This window comes from Schistocerca serialis, chromosome 11 (assembly GCF_023864345.2).
Source record: "Schistocerca serialis cubense isolate TAMUIC-IGC-003099 chromosome 11, iqSchSeri2.2, whole genome shotgun sequence".
Classification (NCBI taxonomy): domain Eukaryota; kingdom Metazoa; phylum Arthropoda; class Insecta; order Orthoptera; family Acrididae; genus Schistocerca; species Schistocerca serialis.
In genome coordinates this window covers 67,556,193-67,580,927 of record NC_064648.1, presented here as the reverse complement: position 1 = coordinate 67,580,927, position 24,735 = coordinate 67,556,193, and the positions used below count along the sequence as shown (strand labels likewise).

The 24,735-nt window shown below is 38.3% G+C and overlaps 1 protein-coding gene across 3 annotated transcripts in view; it reads left to right on the top strand.

Moving 5' to 3' along the window:
- The window catches only part of LOC126426855 (uncharacterized), a 69,833-nt gene extending 51,115 nt beyond the window's left edge, over nucleotides 1–18,718 (top strand). For all 3 annotated transcript variants that reach the window (XR_007576445.1, XM_050088877.1, XM_050088879.1), the window contains 2 exons: nucleotides 10,772–10,879; nucleotides 18,446–18,718. Coding sequence is in view for 2 of the 3 variants with exons in the window: in XM_050088877.1 (XP_049944834.1) it covers nucleotides 10,772–10,879; nucleotides 18,446–18,630 (293 nt within the window). In the remaining variant the exon portion in view is untranslated. The remainder of the gene's footprint in view (nucleotides 1–10,771; nucleotides 10,880–18,445) is intronic.
- Nucleotides 18,719–24,735: the final 6,017 nt, after the last annotated feature.

Sequence of the window (24,735 nt, the reverse complement as noted above, 5' to 3'; positions counted from 1 at the left end):
GACAACGTTGGAATTTTGGCAACTACATCATCCTTTTGGGACTCGATAGTGAAGGAGGCAATTGAAATTACCTTGACGACGAATTTAATTAATAGAAATAGTGGTTTCAATCTTGATAAATCATGATAAATTACTTGCTGTAATAAACTCACAAAGACGTCACAGTGCAGCTCACAATGATATATCGATATGCCAACACAGATCGACTGCAGAGTCATAGATACAACTCGCGCATTATGCACGTCTCAGCCACCGACCAACGTCTCTGGCGCATTTGCATCTGTGGCCGCATGCGCAGTCACGCAGTACAGCAGTATAAAGGGACGAAGTGAGCACTGGAGCGGCAGTCTTGCGACTCACTCTGAAGATGGCTGGACGGTATACAACCGAAATTTTAAAAGTAGAAGAAGAAGAAGAAGATGATGATGATGATGATGATGATGATGATGATGATGATGATTTCTTGCTGCTGCACACCCGAAACTTAATGGAACCTGAAGACTCATAACTTATGGTATGTTTTGAAATCTTGAGAAACGGTAGTGAACATGGGTTCAAATCATGACTAACATTCTCAACTGTATTACTGTATTTACCCGACTATAAAATGACATTTTTTCCCACTGTATCATTTGATGAATACAGAATCATCTTACATTCACAGATAAACCTTTGGATGCGGAAGTCAGTGTTTTTACAAAGTATGGACACATCTGCCGCCTCCAGCATCCTGGGCTGAAATGCTGGCTTTCCATCGCATAGCGATATCAGTTCAGATAGTGATATCAATTACTTAAATAACAACCGAGATGAAATTTGAAGTCAAGCTATTTTGCTCACTTTTCATAGTTCATTATTTTAGAGAAAGTTAATGTTTTTCAGTGATTTAATACTTCCTAAGCTTAATTTGGACACTTTTCACTAATGGGAAATACTTTCACTATGTATTCCACCGAGCAGTATTAAGAAGTGTGGAAGTGCTGTAACAAATATATTTGAGAAGGCTGTGCACAGGATCACGGTTTGGGAGGTGGGGGGGGGATCTTGCTGCTCAGTTCCAATTTGAGCTAGGAGCAGGGGATAAAAAATTTACAGTTTAGCCTGGAGCAGCAGCAATTTGTACAGCCATTTGAACATATGTCTTACTGTAGCTATGTTACAGTGTATTAAGCAAGGTTCGAACAATGAGCCATAGATGGTGCCCAGGCAAATTGTGGAACTCAGTTAATTTGTTTTGCAAAAGATGTTAAGTGGGCTGAAATTAATGCTTATCTAATAGCACCATTTGTATGTGCAGCATTCAGATTTTACATGCAAAAAAAAAAAAAAAAAAAAAAAAAATTCTGGAAGGTTTTTGAAGCACGCTGTGTCTACATTTAAACTTTTACAAATTGGTGCAAACTTTGCATTAAGGTAGATAAATGGATAAACTCAAAATTAAATTTTTTTTATCACATAATATTTATCCATTGTCAAGATCCGCTGGATTTGAAATCAAGCTAAATGTGTAGCATGTTAAATTCATTCTTGTGTGAGCTAGTGTGTGTAAGTGGTTTAAAGTGATTAAAAAAAATTAAAAATGCGTTCTTATGATTAAATATTGCTCTAAAAACCTAGCTTTAGTCAGTTTCTACATGCAAAGTTTTTTTGTTTTCCCCGCATTGTTTCTATGTTTCAAACTTGGGCGAATCAGTCCAAATTTTGTAAGAGACAAACGAATGCAATTAATGATTGTCATGTTATTTTTTGAAAGCTTCATCCAATACCACAGTATAAGCCTTAGTTGACAATAATTGACATTGGTTGCCAAGCTATGGTGGTCTAAAGTCAAAATTATGGTTGAGTAAAGGTTGAGAAGTGGAATAAAGAAGCTATCGTAGCACAGAAAAGGGCGAACATCCTTGGGGCAGAGCTGGAGATGTAAAAGAAGGGAACTAGCTTTTTGATTTATCTGGCAGCTTTAAGCAACTTTCCCAGTGCAGTAAGCTCTCACAGCTGCAAAATGTTGGCATACCTGCATCTTGCAATTTGTTAGGCTAAAGTCCCTGATTCTGTGCCCAAAATCCATAAAATTCACCAGCTGTACTAAACAATTTATCATATGGTGTAGCTACCCTGGACACGAGTAAATAAATAAAAAAATATCATGTAGCTGAAGAGCTTGCATATAATTGTTAAAAAAGTTTTTCTTGGGGGAATAAAATTTCTTAAAGTGGATTTGTTTCTGGGGAATGACTTCATGTATCATGGTATTGTATCTGATGCAATGCATTATACAGTCAAACCACCATATAACGATTACCAATGCGACGATTTTGTATGGCCCTAGCTGATTAGGCAAGACTTTCGGCGCTTTATTTCTAGAAGCTTCACTACTTACTATAGTACTGTATTTATTCTAGTGGTAAAGAATACGAAGTGCACAGCCGAGAGCGAGCTGTGCTCACCGACAAATGTCAGAGAGCTCCTTTGTTTGAACGAGTGTTTAATTTATCCATTGTTGAGCTTCAGTAGCAGACAGAAGTGTTTTTTTTTTCATATGCTGCTTATCGCCGTGATTTTTGCAATCTGTGAGTGTTTTTAGTTGATGTAAACTCTTTGGACTTCGCTAAGATTGGGACAGTGGCTGGTACTCGGAAACAAATAAAGTTGGAGGCAGAAATGAAGGTTTTCAGAGACATTGATAGCGGAATGAAACGAGTAGACATGGCGAGGAAGTATGGACTTGCACAATCAATGTTAGCTACATTCCTTAAAAAATGAAAAGGAATTGAAGAAAGTTTTGTAGGTGGCAAATTTAACCCTTCAAGGAAAAGAATGAAGACGTCTGCTGCTGACGATGTGGACAGTGCTACAGTGCGATGGTTTAATGAGTTTTCCCAGGCTTCATTTGGTTCCTTTTCTGCTAAAGAATCGATCTAATACATACGAACTGATTTCCTAATGTGCACAAGGCAAATGACACTAACATAATTAATATAAAAGGGCACGAATTATCCCACAGAACCTAAATGTCAGATGTTGCAAAAGGCAGATCGTGCAGGAAAATACTTTGTTTCGCAGCAACGCCGCTGCTATGCTGCGTAGAAAATGGTCCAAGTTTTGGGCGTCTTCCCTAGGAACTGTTCACTTTAAAACTATATGTCTTGAAATTTGTGTGTCCAGTATTAATAAGATTTTCGTAGGTTACAGCACACACATTTGTAGTGTAGATCTAAAGTTACAGAATTTTCCAGTCACAAATAAAAAAGTCCTTACCATTTTTCTAAACAAACTTTTCCTTAGATCACGATAAACTTATAATAGAAAGCTTGGATTAGTTTTGAAGTTTTTTCATTATCAAAAACTGCGACCACTACGACTGCACAGTGGGGTACTGAATTTGTAAAGAGTACTATTACTCAGTGGTTGCACTGGAATGCGTGGTTAGTCGACAGTGGCCGTAGCCGGCAGCAATCGTAGGGCAGTCGGCCACCTACCAGCAGCTGGGCAGGCAGGACGTGCTCTAGCAATAACGAAAGGCTTAAATTCGGTCAATATTTCTGCAAAATAGACAAATTTTTGTTGCTTCTTCATTGCAACTGGTGCTGGGTTGTGGGGTAGCATTTAAATACAGGGTGTACATAAAGTCCGGGAACACTTTCAGTTATATATTGCAAAAGAATTAACATTGCACAGATGTCATTTTGAAGAGAAACTCTGAAAGTTTTTACAAACATTCGATATGCGAGCCATGAATGACCCAGCAGATGTCAATACGGTAATCGAATTCTTGCCATTCCGGTCCCAGCATGGCATCGTAGACCGTGGCAGTTGCTTCCTGTATTCTCTCCCGGAGTTCTGCTACATCACGTGGTAGAGGCGGTATGTACACCAGATCTTTAATGTGCCCCCACAGAAAAAAGCCACACGGAGTGAGATCTGGTGATCGGGGAGGCCATTTCGTGAAACAGCTGTCCTCTTCTGTAGCACGGCCGATCCATCGATGTGGCAGCTCCGTGTTCAGGTACCCACAAACTTCACAATGAAAATCGGGTGGAGCCCCATCCTGCTGAAAGATGAACAGGGAGTCCAGTTGCATATGAGGCATCAGCCATTACTGCAACATGTCCGAGTAGGAATATCCAGTGACAGTGCTCTCGGTGAAGAAGAATGGCCCGTACAGTTTTCAACGTGACAAGGTTCACAAAACATTAACTTTGGCAAATCACGCTCAAATTCAGTGCATTTGTGTGGATGCTTTGTACCCCAGATTCGACAATTACGCCTGTTGACTTTCCCATTAGTGTGAAAAGTGGCTTCGTCGCTAAAAATTAAGCAATCAACACCACCATCCCCATCCTCATTCAGTTGTTGCAACCGCAAACAAAACTCAAAATGCTTGTCTTTGTTGTCGTCATTGAGCTCCTGCACTAGCTCCAATTTGAATGGTTTCATAGACAGCTCCCATTGCAAGACTTTATCCACACTGTCATTGGAGCCATTTAGAGTTCACGGGATGCACAACGCACAGATTTCTTTGGCCTCTTTACGAATGTCTTTCATACACGCTCCACATTCACTTCACTCACTCTGGGCTTTGCCAGGCACAAGCAACCCGTCGTAACGAATTTGTTGTGCCCGTGGTAAATGGCCTTCTTTGTTGGTGGCTTCTTTCTGTACTCGGTTCTACACATCAGTTGAACAGCTGTAGCACACCTCTTTTTTTTTTCCAAGCTCCAACTCTCAGAAAGCTCGCTCCGCACCTGAACTCACCATGTTTCCGACTAGCACTGACTATCGACAAATTACCAAACTACGCTGTGGCGATATATGTGAAAAAAATCTTTCAGGGTTTCTCTTAAAAAGGACATATGTATGATATCAATGCAATGTTTGACTCTTGTGCAGTAAATAATTGAAAGCATTCCCGGACTTAATGTATACCCTGTATTATGGATAGGGTTTTGTATTCACAGCAGCAGCTTTGGTAGTTGACGTCATGCACTAATTCAGTTTGATGATTTTGAAGGGTAGGATGGGGCTCGGTGGCAGCAAATTTCATTCGTGCTACCAATTGTGGTAGGGCATTACGTGTACCGTGCATTTTATGAACATCTACCACCTCTGAATAGCATTTCGCCTGACTATATATGCAGTCAGAACTGGGCAAATATTCAGCAGTAGTATGTATATCTACAGGAAACAAATTAATTCCAACATAAGTATTTTCACACGTAACACTAGGAATAGACATAATAAATGAAATGTTAGACTCGAGAACAACGCTAAAGCAAGTACAGCTCAACAGCACTGTTGATTTTCAAGGTTGGCAGCAAATGATGAAGCAAGGTTTTTGGCCAAAGTTGTGCAGTTTCTGCTGACTCACACAGGCAACACAAAATTGCTTTTAAGATACTGGTTATTCATCTTGTACAAACAACAAACATCATTGCAGCAGGAAGAAAGTTTGATGTCACAGAAGTGAATGTTCGTAGGAGTCAAATAAATAATAAATTAAAGAAAGCTAGTTATACATGCCAAACTTTCTGGAGACCAAATTGAGGAAGGTTTCAGAAATTGGAGCTGCAGGTTATTCAATATGTGCTCGTGAAGAGGCTTCCCAATTATTCAAAAAATTATCCAAATGAAGCAGCTGGAGATAAAAGAGGAATTTTCAGACTGCACGCATTGCCGAAATCCGAGCGAGTGTGAGTTGCTTTGTGGCGAGGATACTGCGTGTGGGGCTAATGTTGTTATGCCGAACCATACTAGCTCACTTGCTTCGTGTGGCATTTGATCAGAATTAAATGGGAGGTCATTTACGTATTAGAAACAGTGTATCTAATATTGAACCTAGTGGAAGTAAATTATGGATTTGTTGAATTGTGCTGCACAACTTTCCCTATCTGTATTGATAAGTAAGGTGTATGTAACATTGTTAAATGTACTGTTAATTCCATAAAACCTTCCGTGATATACAGTAAAATGTCTTTAATAGAGAGAATACTGATACAGATATTGAAGATAGTCTTGTAATGAATTCGTAACCCCTGAATTGAACATTGGAAGATGCCGCATATTATACGCATTACAGTTTTTCTGTTGATAACTAGAGTAAAGCTCTTAGAGAAGATCGCAGTACGAGTGTTTCCATTGTTTTTGCAAAACAGGATTAGATCTAAAAATGTCTGTTCTTGAAAGACGAAATACTTCTGTGAAGATTTCTCTTACATTGCCTGAGACTGACCCCCCCCCCCCCCCCCTACACACACACACACACACACACACCACTTTCATTTGTAAATACAAAAAGTGCTTTAAAAAACTTTCAAACTTCAATTTATTCAAATATCATGAATGAACAGGAAGAAGCCTTAATAACCATACAGTGGGATGTACCTCCTGCCATGCTTTACAGAGTGTAGATGTAAGAGATCTGTTCAAAACAATTCTGAAACTTTGTCCACAAAGTTTTTCTACACTTACCTTTTGCTTATTGTGCACGGTCTCCTACGAAATACTGGGCTCCCATTACAGTGGATACATCGCTCCCAGTGCTGTTTCCTCTTCCAGAAGCAGTCTCGGTGCATTTCGTGCTGGATTGTGCAAAGTGCCATCTGCGAATTTTATCTCATCTATCGTTGCAAATCTTCATCCTTTCAATGGGGTTTTCAAATTTGAAATTAAAAAATGTTCCGTAGGAGCAGGTGTGGAGAGTATGGAGGGAGGCAGCATAGTGATTTTGTTTTTTGTACAGTAGTCGCACACCGACAGGGATGCGAGAGCCACAAACTGTCTCGCCACATTTCAGGCCATTTCCTTCTCACAGATGTCACAGCACGTCCCGATAGTACCATCGATTGGTAGTTTGTCCCTGTGGTGTGGTGTGAATTCGTGATGACTTAATCATTCAAAGTCACAAGAGACTATAAGCACGGCCTTGGCATCTGATTTGACCTGATGAGTTTTTTGGTGTCAGAGAACCTTTCCTGACCCATTGTGAAGATTTAACTTTGGTATCAACATTATATGCATAAACCTATGTCTCATCACCAGTTACGATTCTCTTAAGTTACATTTCATTCTTATTTGCACAATCCAAAAGACATCTCGAAATTCAAAAACTGTGCGACACAATGTTCTACTCAATACCGCACAGAACAATAACTGATAGACATAAAACAATGAAACTTCTGATAGTTACACATTAAACACAGGTGTGTGCAGGAATGCCAGTTGCACTTCACTCTGACACACCATTGGTACGAAATTATGAATAGTTTTGGAATTTTTTTGAGCAGACAGGGTGTATATGACCCGGGACATCTGGGAGATCCGGGAAAAAACCGGGAATTTTTTCGTCCGGGAGAAAACTGGGAAAAACCTGGGATTTTTTTAGAATTCCGGGAAATTTTCCTTGTTTTAGATAGCAGATTTAATTTTTGTGATTTTGACTGGTAAGAATCAATACTCTAATAAAGGATATTACTGTATCCCGCTTCTGCAGAATAATACTGCAGCAACCAAACATGAACGAGAGAAAAAAAAAGAAATTAAAACTTAAGTTGCAAAGGAAATCCGCCATATACAATAACAAAACACAGTGCACATAGAAGCGTCTGCCAACCAAAGTGTGTCAAAGGCTTTAGGAAGAATATTCAGTGCTTCCTAACAACAAATTGCCTCCGATGAGCGTGACGTGACAGCTGTTTACATTTGATTCATTTGAGCACTTGCGGGCGGGCTCTTGCGCATGCGCAGTTGAGTCGCCTATGAGTAGTACCTTCTCCCGCTTCTGGCTATATATGTGTGGCTGAGCACCACTATCTAAATTGCTCCAGTTCAGAAATATCGTAGATCCAGGGCTGATGCACAGAGCAGTCTGAGTTGTAGTGGGGAGGTAGGTAGTCTCCACGTGACCTGTGTTTATGTTTAGTGATTTTGCTGTTTCCTCTTCCTTTATTGCTCTCTCATTAAATGAAAACAAAACGGATTTCTGTGGCCAGGAGCTACCAAATGAATTAAAATACGTTTACATTATTACAGAAGGCTAAAATATGTTGTTAGTTTCAGGTTTTATTTCTACCTTTGACAGTCAAGCATTAATCACCTTGTAGAACAATGAAGTTATTTTTGTCTGTTTGCTAAAGAGATTTGGCTTTTATTAATATTTTGCGTTGAGGCAGTCAATTTATTTGAAATGAAGTGTTTAATTTCACACTGTTGGCTAGTTTCAACTGTTCGCTGCATTTCAAGTGCACGTTTCCCATCTTCTAGCTCGTATGGCATAAAGAACCAAACATGAGATAATACAGTACTGGTACTCAAGAAAATTTACATCCGAATCTGGACATACGATTGTGCACTTTAAGCCGAATTATGCATTTTAGTATAGTTCACGAAATTACGATGCTCCTGAAGTATCCTTTGATGTCTTGTTTATTTTATGACATAATAGAGATCTTTTAATGTTTTACACCTACGAACGTGCGGGCTTCCTGCGTCATCGAAGCTGCGCAGGCTCAGTGACGCCTTTTATCTGCCACTCTCTGGCAACTGCTGAAATGAACCAATTTCTAACAGGCCATGGGAAAATATTGTGAAAGGTGGTTTGAAAAGTGTTAATTTCAAAGTAAACTTCCTTTTATGCAAGATGAACTATATGCGAGAATGTACGATGTATTTCTTAAATCACAGAGCGTTTGACTCTCGTTTAAAAATCAACTTTTTGAGGACGCCCATCTAGAAGAATTTCGAGCCTAGAAGATCAGGCATTTACGTCGTTATTAAAAATTGTACTGGCACATTTGTGTGATGTATCTTAAAGTGCAACCCGTGCAAGATGATCAGCATTTTATGTGGAAGTTTAGCTTCTCTTGCAGCTTATTAATCTTAGAGACCAATATTATATGTGAATGCTATGTATATTAATTTAAACCATTAACTTTTCTTATTTGTGTGTTCACGCTACTTAAGAGTGATCTTGCTACTGTCTGACTACACTACGTGTCCTGTGCTGTCATCAGCTGGTGAGGTCGCGTAACATGAGATATGACTGGCTTACAAAAGCGCATCGCAATCTAGATTTCATTGCTTTGGAAAATAACGTGCAGTGTTTGGTGGAATTCGAATTTATACTTCCCGTAAAACGAAGAAATGCAGCGTACATGTCGGTGCACATCAAAGATCTTTCCCAAACGTGTTTTTTCCCCTTTGGGTTTCGTTTTCTAAAGTACCGGCAAATTCTACATCTGTGTAGAAAACCGTAAAAATTCTAAGGATTGGTAAGTTGTACAGTGCCGAGGAAAAGTATACTGTCATTTAACACAGAAAAAGTGTATTTTCACCCGGGATAAAGTGTATTTTCAACCGGGAAATCCAGGAAAAATCCACGTATACACCCTGGCAGATCTCGTAGATACCCCCCCCCCCCCCCCCCCCCCCCCCCCACTCCCTTCTGTCCCTGCAACGCTGCTGCCCCCACTGCACATACACTACTGTAGCATTCTTCTCCCCTCCATTTTTTTCCTTTTCTATTGAGGGGGTGGAAAAATTTCTCTCATTGGGTCTTTCACTGCTATGATTGTAAACTGCCAATAGTTTTGGATGCAGCTCTTTTCCATAGCACTAGTCAGCTCTCATTATGGCTAAGACTTAACACTCTCCATAAGTCAATACAAGATTAGATTTTAATTGTGAATCTTGTTTTTGAAATAGTGACTCTTTTAGTTTACTTTATTCCAAGTTCCTTGTAAGAAGCCCGTGCAGTGTGGATAGCCGCATGCAGCACGTGCTGTGATGTAAGGACATCTGCTGATGAACTCCAGCCACAGCATACTGTCCTAAACAAGTATTTCAACTAACACAAAACATCACTGTAACCACCATGGCAATATTCATTACACACACACACTTGCTCATTTGTAGATGATAAGAGTGCAGAAAACTTCACGCCTATAATGCATATGGGAAAAATCACTCATTTAATTTTTAAAAATTCTGTACACTCACAGCATTACAATGAATGTCTTAACTTTGTGGGATCATATTAAAAATATAATATACTTAAATCATTTGTAGATAGTATTGTACTAATGGAGAAAATCTGTTCGTCATTGGAATTCTTTAATACTATACAGACACTTTTTAGTAAAATACTCGTGAGAGTATTCCCGTTTAAACTGTTTTGTATAATATGGCAGTTTGTTAAACAATTTCATCACTGTGTGTTATGCCTTATTAGATGATAAGCACAACCTCTCATAGTGTTATAAGTATGTACATCGTAGTTTAACTATTGGATAGCTTGTATCTTAAAATCAGTTGTGCAATTTTAGAAAATAGTCTGCTAGCAGTGTAATTGATTTCTTACTCCTAAGCATCCTGTTACACGAGTCATTATATCCGAGGCTGCACAACACAACCCTCATTTCCATAAATATGTGCCCTCTTAAATTGTGAGAAGCTCTTTCTCCCTCACTGTCTAGGGTACATCTGAATCTTGCTTACTTGAGATAGTCAGACAACTGCCTTCTCCGGCTTTGTTTCCTATTGCAAAAGATATTCAGCTGCCATGATGACAATTGACCCCACTTTGATGAACAGTGAAGATAACTGGCACCAGATCTGAGTGGCTGAAATCCAGAAATTCCTATCAATGCTCAGTTACGAATTTTTTTGTTATGTGTGCATAATTCTAAACAACTAAAAAATTATCTTTAATGCACTGAATCTGAACAGCAGTATTTATATATGCTGTCTCATGTTCACTGTAACTTGGCTTTTTCAGCGTGTCTCGTGGACAGCACGTCGTTTGAGAAAATGCTTAATTTTGTCATCATGGCAGTTGGCATAATGGAGTCCAAAGCAGTTAAATTGTCCAGGATGCTGTTTTGTGGTGAGTACATTCCGTTTCAGCATTCTATATATATAATCTATTTATATTCACTGTACGGGGAATGCATATAACACTTTTACCTGAGTAACTTACGTGTTTCAAAATTTGTGACCTTAAGTAGTCAACATTGGCACATACAATGATGATGGTTACCAGCACTTCTCCCCTTTATTTCTTTATTTGCCCAACTGTGACGTGGCCTTTTCCCCAATTGTCATTTGAAAAATACACAGTCTTACATTTTCAGATAAAGCTTTTATTGCTAAAGTAAATTTTTTAGCTTATGTATTGATATAGTACATGTCTTTACATTGACAGGTGAGTCTTTGGCAGTTCAGGTCACAGGCATATTTAATGTGACAGTTTCAGAAGGGTGGGGTAGGTTGCAATGGTACCAGGACATCCAAATACAGGGACAGTAGTGACAACCGAGCAGCATATTTTGTCCTATTCCCAATCCCAGGAATACATTGAGCATACCTTGCTTCTTAAGAACATCTACTACATTTAAACCGCAGTTTGCCAGACTCCAAATTTAGCCGGGGCTCAATTGATTTGACAAATACTTGCAGTGGTGTGTGTATTGTAACACAAATATATTCACACTTAACGTCTGAAATGCAGTTAAATTAAGTACAAGGTTCGACAGTAGCTGCAAAGCAGCAACTCCTTGACAGCACTGTTGATTTTTGGGAATGGCAGCAAATGATGAAGCACAGTGTTAAGCCGAGGTGGCCAGATTTCTCCCAATTCAGCACTACTAAGCAGCTTGATTAATGTTCTAAGAATTATAGCTATTGATAATGGATGCAAATTTCATCTGTGATTCTGTTGAGAAATATGAGTCTACCAGTTTGCACTTCCCGATTGGCGTGCACAGGCAATACAGAACTGATAATACAGAATCCACAGACAATTGTCCAGCAGGAAGAAAATTTGATGTAACAGAAGCCAATAGTGAATATTTGTAGGTTGTGTCAGATAAAGAATAAATTACAAATTACCAGTTCTACACACCAAACTTTCAGTGGACCAAATCGGGAAAGGTTTCATCAATTGGAGCAGCAGGCTTTTCTGTACTTCTGAGAGGAACGCAGTTAATGCTTCCCAGTTACTCATGGAAATGTGGACAGTTGTAGGGAAAGTGAATGGTTAACTGCAGTTTATTGGGAGAGTTTTAGGAAAGTGCATTTCAGCTACAAAGGACACCACTTATAAAAAAACTTGTGTGACCATTTCTTTAGTGTTTGTAATGCCCATCAGGTCAGAGTAAAGGATGGTGTCACAGCATGCTGCTAGATTTGTTACCTTTAGATTGGATTGACTCGTGATGTTTGGGGATACACGAGAGATTGAGAGATTTTGGGCAAGACTCAGCATTAGGGGTGGGCATAAAACGATGATTGGATCCTTCTAGTGCCAACAGATTTGTCTCCTAATGTAACTGAGAACTTTAGAGAAACCTTCAGTTAACTTGTAAACAAGTTCCCAATCACACTGTAATTGTTGGTGGTGACTTCAGTTATCCAACAATCAAAAAGTAGTAGCCATCATCTGAAACATACTAAATGCCTTCTATGAAAACTATCCATAACAGATAGTTTGAAACCACACTAATAATGGAAATATATTGGATCTAATGGCAAAAAATAGACGTGACCTCTTTGAGGATGTCCACATTGAAACTGGTATCAGTGACCATGATGCAGTTGTGGCAACAATGATTAGCAAAGTACAAAGGACAACAAAAGTAAGTAGAAATGTATATGTGCTCAGTAAACTAGATAAAAAGAATCAGTAGTGTTGTATCTTGGTGAGGAACGTGAAACTGTCAGCACAGGCAGGAACATGTAGAGGTTCTTTGGCTTGTGGTAAAAAGAATAGTTGACCATGCACTGGATAGATATGTACCCTGTAGAACAGTTCATAATGGGGAGGGGGGGGGGGAGGAATCCTCTGTGGTGCACAGTCACTGTAAAGAAACAGACTACTGCATAATAGGTGTGAAACAAAGCAGAGGACTATAGGTAGAGAGGTACTGAATGAAACACATTTGACTGTCAGGAGAGCGATGCCTGAAGCCTTCAATGACTACAGTGTTGTACCAGAATATTGTCAAACAATTTTTCATAAAATCCAAAACAATTCTGGACATATGTAAGGGCTATTAGTGGCACTGCAGTTAGTGTCCAGTCTCTAATGAATGAGACAGGAACTGTAATTGAGGTAGCAAAGCAAAAGCTGAAATGCTTAATTCTGTCTCCAAATGTTCCTTTAAAAAGGAAACTTCAGAACAATTGCCCCAATTTAATTCTTGTACCACCGGAAATGTGAGAAATCAGTATTAGTGGATTGAGAAACAGCTGATAGGGTTAAAACTGAATGATCCCTTTAGATTTTATACTGAATTTGTGGCTGGAGTTAGTCCTTTAACCTTAACCTGTCGCAGATCCCTTGAACAAAAAACTGTACTCAGCGGTTGGAAGAAGGCACAAGTAACACCCATCTACAAGAAGGGTGGTAGAAGTGATAGACAAAACTACCATCCAATTTCCCGGACATTGATTTGTTGCAGATGCTTAGAAGATACTGTGAGCTCAACATTGACACATCTTGAACAGAATGACCTTCTCCATGCCAACCACCATAATTCTGAAAACAACATTGTGGAGAAAACCGATCTGGCACATTTTTCACATGATGTACCGAAAGCTTTGGATCGAGGCAGTCAGGTAGACGCTAATAAGTCACGACCCATTTTTAACAGGGAAACTAAAACAGCTTAGGTCCAACCCGCCATTGCCCGCACCAAAACTAAGTTTATTGTGCAGTGTCATGACCTATACAAGAAGGATCCATTTCCTAACACTACTGTATATTGTGTTGATGGTAATGCAGGATAGGTGTGTAATAGTAGATACATTGGTCAGATACAAAGGGACGCTCTTACTAGATTTAAAAAAAAACATAAAGATGTCGGTAATTCCAGGTCATGCATTTGATTGACAATTGGCGTGAACTACAATAGGTTAATGATAATTTGGCAATCTTGCACACTGGAGGTAAAAGTTGTATACTTGAATGTTCTTAAAGAGAGAGAAATTTTAAAAAGTCTTCATTCTGACCCTCTTGAAACTATTAATGAACATACAGATTTGTGCTACAGAAGTATTTTAGCTAATTATGACATACTTCAAGTTACCGCTTAAGTTTGTTTCAGTGTTTTGTCTGTTTGGAGAATTTTCTGTTTTAACTGTGTTATAAATTGGTCTGATTATTTTCTTTTAAATTGGTTACACACCTTTGGTTTTATAGCTATATGTACAGGTTCCCTTCCTGTCTAGTGTTTAGAGCATCCAAATTCTTATTTGGTTTTCTCACTTGTGCTACCAACCTTCCACCTGCTGTAGCTGCACGCAACAACTGTGTTTGCATCACATGTGGCGTGCACTTCCACTGCTCTCTCCCCTCAGCTGTTTATAATACGGCCAAGCGAGCAGACGGTGGTTGCCACTTCCTTATGTTAGTGTCTTTCACATCTTGTGTGTTAAGTTTCTTCTTTCTAATATTTCTTAGGTTTGTGTTAGAGGTTTTCTAATGGATTTGTTCGTTTTGGCAACTTTTTAGGTTCCCTGTTTATAAAGTGGGATGTGAACTTTTGTTCCTGAGATGATGGAGGGTTGAAGTAACCTCGATTCATCTATCCGTATAAAGGAGGATAGTTTGCTGCTCACCATAAATATCACACATTGAGTTGCAGACACACACAGCAAAAGACTGTTATGATATAGAGTTTGGCCACAGCCTTCTTCAGAAGAAGGAAAAAAAAAAGAAAGGAAAAAAAAACACACATTCATTTACACAAGCCAGCACACTTTACGTGCACGTGACTGACATCTCCAGTAGCTCGGACCACAATGTTTTTCATTGTGCCTTTCTGCAAATTAGTGTTCTATCCTTACGGTGAGTAGTTAGCTATCCTTTTCCTTATATTGTTGATACTCCAACCTGGATTTTTCCTTAGTCCATCTATGTTGGGTCTTGCCCACTCGTCTTGTATAGGGTGCCTAAGGGATGCTGAGTTCTCAGAATACTATACAATAATTCAAAAAAATAACATTACTAGTTTTATTTCTATAATGCAGAATTGACAATACTTAACTCAAATGCACAAAATGTTGTCACAGGCGAGGGGTGACATGCAATATAATTCAGAGTCCTTCTGTACACAGTGTTCCTGCAAGTTGACACACATCACTAATACTGCTCTGCAAATCCTGTCCACTAATGTCCATATACTGGGCCGATCCGAGCGCAGAGGCAGGCAGGAGCGGCACTTACATTCACTTTCTCTCGAGGGCACTCCTGTCGTGGTGTGGTCGTATTCCACGCACCGTTGGCCGGCATCGTTTCACCGCCTACTCTGGTCTTGTGTTCTTAGTCTTCGTTTCGATGCTTGTGGTTACGCCAGAACAATCTGTGCTTCTATGTGCGTACTGTCGAGTCATCAATTTCCTCTTATGTGCTTAATTTTTGAATTGGGCTTATTATAACATAGTGTTTCCCCCATTACAGTGTATGCCAGAAGGTGGAATTATATTATTGTGAAGTTGGTCGTAGAGAATAAAGCATTATTGGTTTGACAGCTGTTGTGATTTCTCCATTTTGTGAAAATGGACTAAGATCAGGCACAAGTGATTTTAGGCAGTCTCCTTTGTAGATGGGCTGCATTTTCCCACTATTCCGCCAATGAAGCAAAATGTGCCACTTGCCTTACTTACGACTGGGCCAGTGTGATTGTTCCATTTTATATCCCTATGGATATTTTTGAGGTCAACTGATTGCGGTCGGGCTACTTTTTCTCAGTGGTTGATGTCCACAATTTCATGTTCCTGATCATTTAAAGTGAAAGGGTTTGGATGGCAAACCAACTTCTCGATATCGGTGTTCTTAAATAGTTCTTTAAAATGATTACCGCAAGGATCAATTAACAATAAAGTTTTGTTTGATGATCAAGTGTAAGTTTGTATCTTAAATGGATACTAGGCTCCAGCTGAATTTTAAGTGCTTTTATGTAGATTTTTCTTTAATTTTTTTTAATTTTTTATTTTATTTATATATATATATATATATATATATATATATATATATATATATATATATATATATATATATATATTTTTTTACATCCTTGTGGTGGCAGCTCTGAAGTCCTCTGTGCAGAGTCGGTAGCTCTTTGCACACCTCCTGCAACGTAGGCACGTTTGCCGATAAACTCTAACTGCCACCCGCCGTCCGAGGCATACTTCAAACAAATAATAAACTGCAAAACAAAGTTTTGGACTAAAACAGGGTATTGTGTATGTAGAAATTGTCTTCCCGTCATTTAATTCTAGCTCATTTATAGACGAGGGCACAGAAAGTTTTGCATCACTAATTCTTATGGGAAAATTCCAAAATTTAATTGAGTTAGTTTCAGTATACTCACAGAAGATTGTTGCCAAACTCTGTACAATTTGGAAGACTAACTAATTCATTTGCAAATTCTGTATAGGATTCCATCAAACCTCAGAGCCTTGTTTAATTTTAGTGATGTCACATATTTATATATACGAAGAAAAAGTGTATAACTAATACCTATTTTTGTGTTTGATCTGAATTTATATGAGGACTGACTGCAACTGGTTGCAAGTACCTCAGCTTTCTGAAGTGTGTTACATTTTACTAGTGTGTGAACCCATCCCTCATTATTAATGAGGCTTTGGAAAGAAGGCAGTTCATACAAGGGAATTTCTCTGCCCTTCTAGGGGCATCTTATTAACATTTGCATCAAGTTAATGCTCAGTCTACAACTTCTACATTTGTAAATAATATTGTACACCTAATTGTGATTTACACATTGTTAATGATTAAAGTGTACGATTTGCAAGTGATGGGCGGTGAATGAATTGTGACATTCCTTCTCACAGACCCGAGCTGTGTAGGCAAAGGTTCGATTGCACTGCAGTCAAATCTTCCAGAGAGCAGGTATCAGCCTGCCCAGTGCCGCAAGTTTGTGGATAGTTGAAAAAGTGCCGCACGTATCTTGTCTCAGTGGTACAAGTTTCTGTGCAGAATAGTATAAACTTTCAGACAGTATGCATCTGGGTGGCCACAAGAACACTGAAACTAAAGTACTCGGTGTAATTTACGTATCTTTTTCCTGTCAAACTTCCATCACATAATTTGTATCAGGGAGCTGTGCTGTTCTGTTAACAAATAGCATAGGACATTTTCAAAAAAAGTTAATGCCTGTATTTTGTCAGTAAATATAAGTATTAAAAATGTGTTCATCCTAATTTGGTGATAAAATGTGATTGTAAAAAGTGTGTGTGTGTGTGTGTGTGTGTGTGTGTGTGTTTTTTTTTTTTTTACTGATGAAGGCTGTGGCCGAAACCTATATGTAAGTTGCTTCTAGCTGTGCCTGTCTGCAACTTAACGTGTCTTCTTTACAATAAGTAGCACTCTGTCGTTTCCTACATTATTGCCCATGTTTACAGCAAAACTTTCGAAAGACGATTCACTAATAAAATTACATGTAGTCATTAAAATTCCATTGCACGTAATGAAAGTTAAACTAAATAAGCCTGCTTGGGAGTCATTGTTTTTCTTGTCCACAAGTAAATCATTTAAAAAAATCAAAGAACCACCTAAAATTGCTTGAGATTTGTTCATTAATGTAAGTTCTGTGTCTACGTGATTAGGCGTGTATATATTTCTTTCTTTACAAATGATCAGTACTGTAACTTAATAACCAAAATGCTAAATAGATATATCACCTTCAATATTTTTTTTAAGCTGATGTTAGGTCTCCTTTAAATAATATCCCAACACACTTCCATTACCTCCATATTCATATTCACAAAATCTAATTTGAAACTCCCTTCCGGTTTGCCCAATGTAATATTTCTCGCTTGAACTGCAGAAAATCTTGCAGGTACCTGTGCCACAGAATTTATTCAGTGGTGGTTCTAAGCTGTGTCACAGCACTGACCCAGTTTACTATCCATTTGAAATCCCACTGTAATAATACATTTGCAGAAGACAACTGCTATCCTATCTGACACTGACACAAAGTATGACAGTGAAATATACTTTTCCTCCTCCTTGCTAACCACTTCATTGTTTCCTACTCTATTAAAAATTTTTCTTGCAATCTTCATAATTGCTGCCTCAGCGAAGCCATTAGCCGTTTCAACCTGCACTATTGTGTCCGTTTCCTTCTTAGTTACAGCATTTTTAAATTAACTTTCATAGTTACTGTTATTATGGTCACACTCTTCTAAGAGGCCTTAAAGTCCCATTTACAAAAGGACCGTTCAGATTTGATGCAGGCATTACATTTAGACAGGTATCCCACAATTTTCTCACAACATATGTAGTGATACATCAGTAAATGTGGCAACAAATTTGACATTATCAGATTCTCTGCTATTGACCTCAGCTGCATATAAATAACAATAAAACAAATGAGAGTATGTAAGGCAGGAAATAAAATGTTAATGGAAGTTTTTCTTCTGTGAACAGCGGTTAGTGGTACAGCCAGTGTGGAGATGGGAAATGGTGTGGACACACTGGCCATTGCAGGAATACGAACTGTCCGCGGTGACTTCTTACGCAGCCTCAAATGTGTCGGAGAGTGGCAAGTGACTAGGAACCCAGCCGCTTGGTGCCTGAGGCAGACTGACTTCACTGTGTCCAAAGTGCTGTAGTGGGAAGCATCAGCTCTTTGTGTTAAGGGTGCATCTGAATTTATGTATCCATATTTGTCCTTGAAATAAAGTCATACGCAACTGCTCACTTTATTTTTAATAATTTACTACTTCCATGTTACTGAACACTTGGAAAAACATGAAGAAACGGACATACCAATCTGCTAGGAAGCTACAGTTATTTTTTGCATAGATCTGTCTACTGTTAATCACCTAATGTAGATGTACTAAATGTGATGGCGTTGTGATTAATAGATGTATTAGAATTCTACATTGACAGTGTATTGCCATGTATACATTCCCATAGAGATTTAATTCCTTTCAATTTAAATATTGTTAATGCAGTAATGGTTTGAAGATTCATATTTCTTGATGTCGAACAGGGTGAGAAATTTCTGTAATCTTCACTGGAAGTCATTGTAATAGTTATTGTAGATTGTCACCATTGCTTAGGCAACCAAAGATAATATTTGTTTTGACGTTTAGTGACACCTATGTTGTAAGTCAGTATCAGTCCTATGTAAACTTAAATGTTCTCCATTAACATACTTCATGGTTAGTTTCAGTTAAGCTGAGGAAACTTAACCGTAGCCACTTAAGGAATAACGTGTGTTTACCTGCTCATAGTGAACTGGTTGGCAAGTACTGGCAACATAAGGAGGTGTGCATAATTTGCGGTACGTCAAGGTGTATGGCTGGCGGCTACTTTCACCAGCACAGATTCACTTGTCAAGTTTGCACCCCCACAGCCTCTTGCCATGATTACCAGTGTAACAGTCAGAATTGATTGATATATTAACTCTCCTTTAAACAGAGTGATATTCACTTCTTCTTTCTTGAAGAAAAGGATGCAGTGTCCAGCTCTGTGATAAAGAATGCAGTATAATATAACCGTAAATAATACAATCTCTGTGTGTTCCAAAGTTTGCCAGCTACGGTGTATTCAGGTATCATTTTCAGGATGAATTGATTTAGAAAAGAAATTGCTTCCCTTTGCAAAAGATATATTGTAAAAACTTTTCCACAAATATATATTGTTGTCTGACATACATGCAATATGTACACCCAGAATCTGACTGGAAGAGACAGGTAGTTGAAGAGTGAATAATTTGATATTGGCCTAAGGAAATGTTGGAATACAGATATACATTCATCTCTCTTTTCTTACAAATCTCTTTTTGGCACAGGCATGTTTATTTGCATCTTTGCACCACAGTGTTCGGATTCTTATTAAATGACCTATACTTTATGTCTAAATCAAAATAAGACCTATCACAACTAACCCCCCCCCCCCCCCCCAACTGTATACTGATGTTTTCCTTGATTACTATTGTCCATGGTTAGTGGTGTGTTTTACAAACGTACTAACATAACCAAATTTCATATGGAAGTATCACTTAAAACTACCTTTTGGCCTGGCTGGGGGATCAAATCCCTTTACTTGTGGTCAGGGTTATATCTTATTTATCACCTGCACGTCAGCTTTATTTAGATTACAGTTTACATGAAGTTTACAAAACTTTAGAGGTTCATTTTCTAAGAGACCATGAATCAACAAATGGTTGAATTAGTATTTTGCTCATTATTGAGGTACAACCACCACCAATAGTTTCTGCAGCCACATCTCTACTCGTTAAGTGGTGTCTTTTGTGCACATGCCTTGTGGTACTATTGGTGCTACTATGGAGAATAATTCAGCCTCAGGTCTATGACTTTGTAGACTACGACGACTTGCACATCATTAAAGTGTCCGTAGGATAAATGCATGTCGATATGTGTGGTTAAAAAATTCAATGCCACGACGGAGAAGCAATAAAGTTCTGACTGTGGTTATACATCATCGGCATCATGTCAAGAGCTCACCAGCTAAGACCATAAATTACTTGCTTTAATTCCTCCTTCATAGTAAAATTCATTGTCCATCGCTACTACAAAGAGCTCGTAGAATGTTTTCGTCATTGTAGGCACATGCAAGTTCGACCACTACATCATAAGTGTGTGTGTGTGTGTGTGTGTGTGTGTGTGTGTGTGTGTGTGCGCGCGCGCGTGCGTGCGCGCGTGCGTGCGTGCGTGCGTGCGTGCGTGCGTGTGTTTCCTTATTCAACACACGTTAAATATTTGATATGTGGACAGTTTCTCTTGAAGTCCCTTTTCGTATACAGTTTCTCTTATGTCTTTGTACGAGTGCTTAAAATTTTGCAAAACTTACATAAATAAATTAAAAAATGATGTAAATTTGCTACTTATAACTATCCATAAGTGTCATTTTAATATTAGCTGACACACAGTCTGAGATGTTTTACTTGCATGCAAGTTTATGCATGAATTTGTCACACAATTTTTTTATGTTTGCAGGACAATATTTAAATAGAAGTGAATGATATTTGAGCAGTTGTTTTCCCCTTCAAAATTCATAAAGCACTATTACTGTGACAAGTTATTGATTAATAAATCATTTATGTTCATAACTTGTAACTTTTAAACTCGTGACATAATCTTTGTTTACATTAATTACTTGCAAAACATTTTACATGATAGGACCGGGAAAAAAAAACCACTATACATATATGCAACAACTATTACCATCATCTCGCGTAACTCGAGCTTTTGGATTTCTGGATTGCTAATGAAAGGAACAGAAACTTCACTCTCATGTCTCCAATACAAGCAATCCTCACTAAACTAGCCACTTGTAACCTCCCCTTCTCTCTTTGCTCAGTTTCTTCCACTGATCTTTCCTCTTATTTCTTCCTTCTTCATAACGCGGCTATATCTCAGGGTTTTCAATTCAGAAATGTAGTTAGTAGGGGCCACGTGTGTGGTGGTTCATGATATCGTAGTGCTGTGAGGGAGCGTCACTCGTGTCTCTGCTTTGAGAAGACTGACGACTAAAGTACGAACATTTCTCAAAAGAAAAACAGGTATGTGCTCTCTTTTCCTTTAAAACTATAAATAGTAGCGTATCTAGTACTATCTATCATTCTACTAAACTGAATGAGTGCGACACCATTGATGAAGTTTCAACCTCAAAAGAAGTTATTAATACCAATTAGCTGAAATAAAAAAAAGACTCATCCAATCCACAAGTCACTCAGAGTTAGAGTAATTAGTTTCTGATGTGTGTATAGTGGTGATTGATACTTAAAAGATCATTTCAACAATTCTATCACTGTCCGTTTGAGTTGCTAAGCAACGTATCAACGCCGGCCGAAGTGGCCGTGCGGTTAAAGGCGCTGCAGTCTGGAACCGCGAGACCGCTACGGTCGCAGGTTCGAATCCTGCCTCGGGCATGGATGTTTGTGATGTCCTTAGGTTAGTTAGGTTTAACTAATTCTAAGTTCTAGGGGACTAATAACCTCAGCAGTTGAGTCCCATAGTGCTCAGAGCCATTTGAACCAGCCCAACGTATCAACAAGTTGACTATGCAATGATTCATATTTGTCGTATCCCGACAGTAAATCGCTTCTCGCTTGCTTTAAGCATCAAGAAGATTTCTATGCCACTCCTAAAAGTCTTTGATAGTTATTATCAAGCTAATGTCCGTAAATTGCGGTTAATGTTACTGAATCATACACATGACGATAACACCCGATATCCAGCCACGTATCTTAAACTCCGCGCTGATATTTGAGAATTCGCATGCGATTTGTTTGCACCAAAGTCGGGCCGTGGTTTCCTAGAATAATTTTTAAATCAACTCCAGGTTGTAAATTAACAATTCTGTGCCCATTCGTGAAAGTTACAGAAGATCCGTACTCTATGACTACTTGGTCGTGCACTTGAGCAACACGGAAGTTTTTGTTCTTACAAGGAGAAAACATATCATGCATAATGCAACAAGGTGATTTGCTATGTCAAAACATGTATATATTTATCTCATTAAAACTCATTAATTGTTAAATGTTGTTTATAATTAAATTCATTACTCTGCAAATAATCAATAAAATTTAGAAATGAATTACATGTATAAAAAAACCTCAAGTTGATATGGCGTAATGGATCACTACTTGTTTCGACTCCCCTACACTCAAGTTATGCAATGTAGATCCGACTATATTGGACATACTCATGTAATGCTATACACTCCTCATCTGAATCTACTGGCTGGTGGTCTACAAATTAACAGGGAGTTATAAGGAATGAACGAAGCATTTATCATCTCCTGGCTGAAATCCATCATTTACACAACATACAATAACTGAGCGAATTCTCTGTGAACTCTTCTTAGTGTTTTGCAACGAACTATATATTCAGTGTTTGCAGCATTATAGATAAAATTCTTAACATCATTGTGTGGTAAAAGTTTATTATTGACATCTGCTTAAAAGTACCTGTAACGATTGTTCTTCAGCGTACTTGATTTATACTTTTCGTTGTGGGATACAGCTCCTATGTACTATAATATGTATGTACACAAATACTTAGCTGCGAAAGTTGTGTTGAAAGAAATGTTTGTAGAAGGACATTCAGAAAAGCCGTGATCTTATGTAATTGTCTTGAACACTTGTATTCAGTGTTCACATCTGTTACTTGCATAATTCAGTGTACAGTCTGAAAACCTGCACCTTTGTTTAGTACAGGACCTGGACTGCATTTCACATTTTACATACTATAACTTCTTATATTCACTTACGACAGCCACACTTTTACATTCATACCCATATTTATATATAAATAATTACTCATATTGCGGTGTGGTCCATTTTGTTTGGTAAGGGCTACCTAAATTCTCTTTCTTCTGGTTACTAAGGCATGTGCTTGCCTTGATCCCTCTAAAAAGTTTAATATTAAACTTACAAACTAAGTACGTAGTGGCTCCAATGCCAGCCAATGTATCAATCTCACTTATCACATATATATTCTCATTCAGTATGCAGATGTTTTTAGTTCATTATTTTCTGGCTGATTCTTGGAATTCAACCCTTTTTTGTGAGAGTGATATTAACAGTTTGTCTGTCACTTCAACTTACCTTTTTCCCGTGTCTTCCATATTCGTACAATGAGTGCACATGAAACTAACAAGTATCTTCCTAGACGAGGCACATTGCCATTACCCCTTCCCGTAGCTTATTCAGAGCATTAACATATCCCCAGAATTACTCATTGTATATATAGATATTTTCTATACTATAGTGCTTAGTTTTTGCGTGTAGTTATTTTTGTGTATTGTAAATAATAACCTAGTGTGTAGATATCTTCCTGCAGTTAGTTCATTTTCTTTCCTTCCACCTAAATATTTCTTTATCTTAGTTCTGTTTTCTTATATTAGGTTTATTCTTATAATGTAAACCTTATTACTTATTTTAGTAATTGATTTATATTCATAATCTTTTGGGTATATTCTACTTGGTATACAAATACTGTTAGCTGCGGGCCTGGAATGTTATGCAGCGTGTTTCTCATTTTGCCTTTGCACATGCACCGAGGTCACTCTCCTGCAGTTCAAATTTCTAGTGTTTTTGTGCATTGCCTCTTGTCGTAATGTTACATCATTTATTTCTTCCCACAACATTTATCAATTTATGCTTGGAAGGTGTACGTATTTTAGTAGGGAATTTGCCTAATGGCGATTAAATTCAGCTCATTGCCTATTTCGCAACATCCTTTCGCCAGTGAACAAAATCTTAAATAACTAATGACTTACAGTATTTCTGTTTATGCTCATATAAATAACAAGAGAGGAACTTGTCCTAAAACTAAGTGAACGTCTTTCATATTTTATAGTCAAATGTTTTCACTATACTTCACCACAACTACTTTGAGTTGGTTTAACCTTCGTCTGATCCATTCAGCATACGAATTCCTTTAGATACTTGCGTGGATAAATGCCCTTGTCCTTTCCACTTACAGGATAGGCTAGTCTGTATGATCCAGAACGAGGGACTTGTGTAATTACAAATGGGCCAGTGTGTGAGAGTTGCAGTTTGTGGTTAAGTTTTCCAGGTTTGGTAGACATTGGGTTCATTCACAGCAATGCTTGTTGTCCTGTATGGAATTGTAGAGTAAGTCTTAAACTTTTGATGAAGGTTTCTCGGGTCTACAGCCGGGTGATAGCGTTGATATTTCGCGACGTTTCGGGAAGTGTCATACTAACCATCTTCGGGC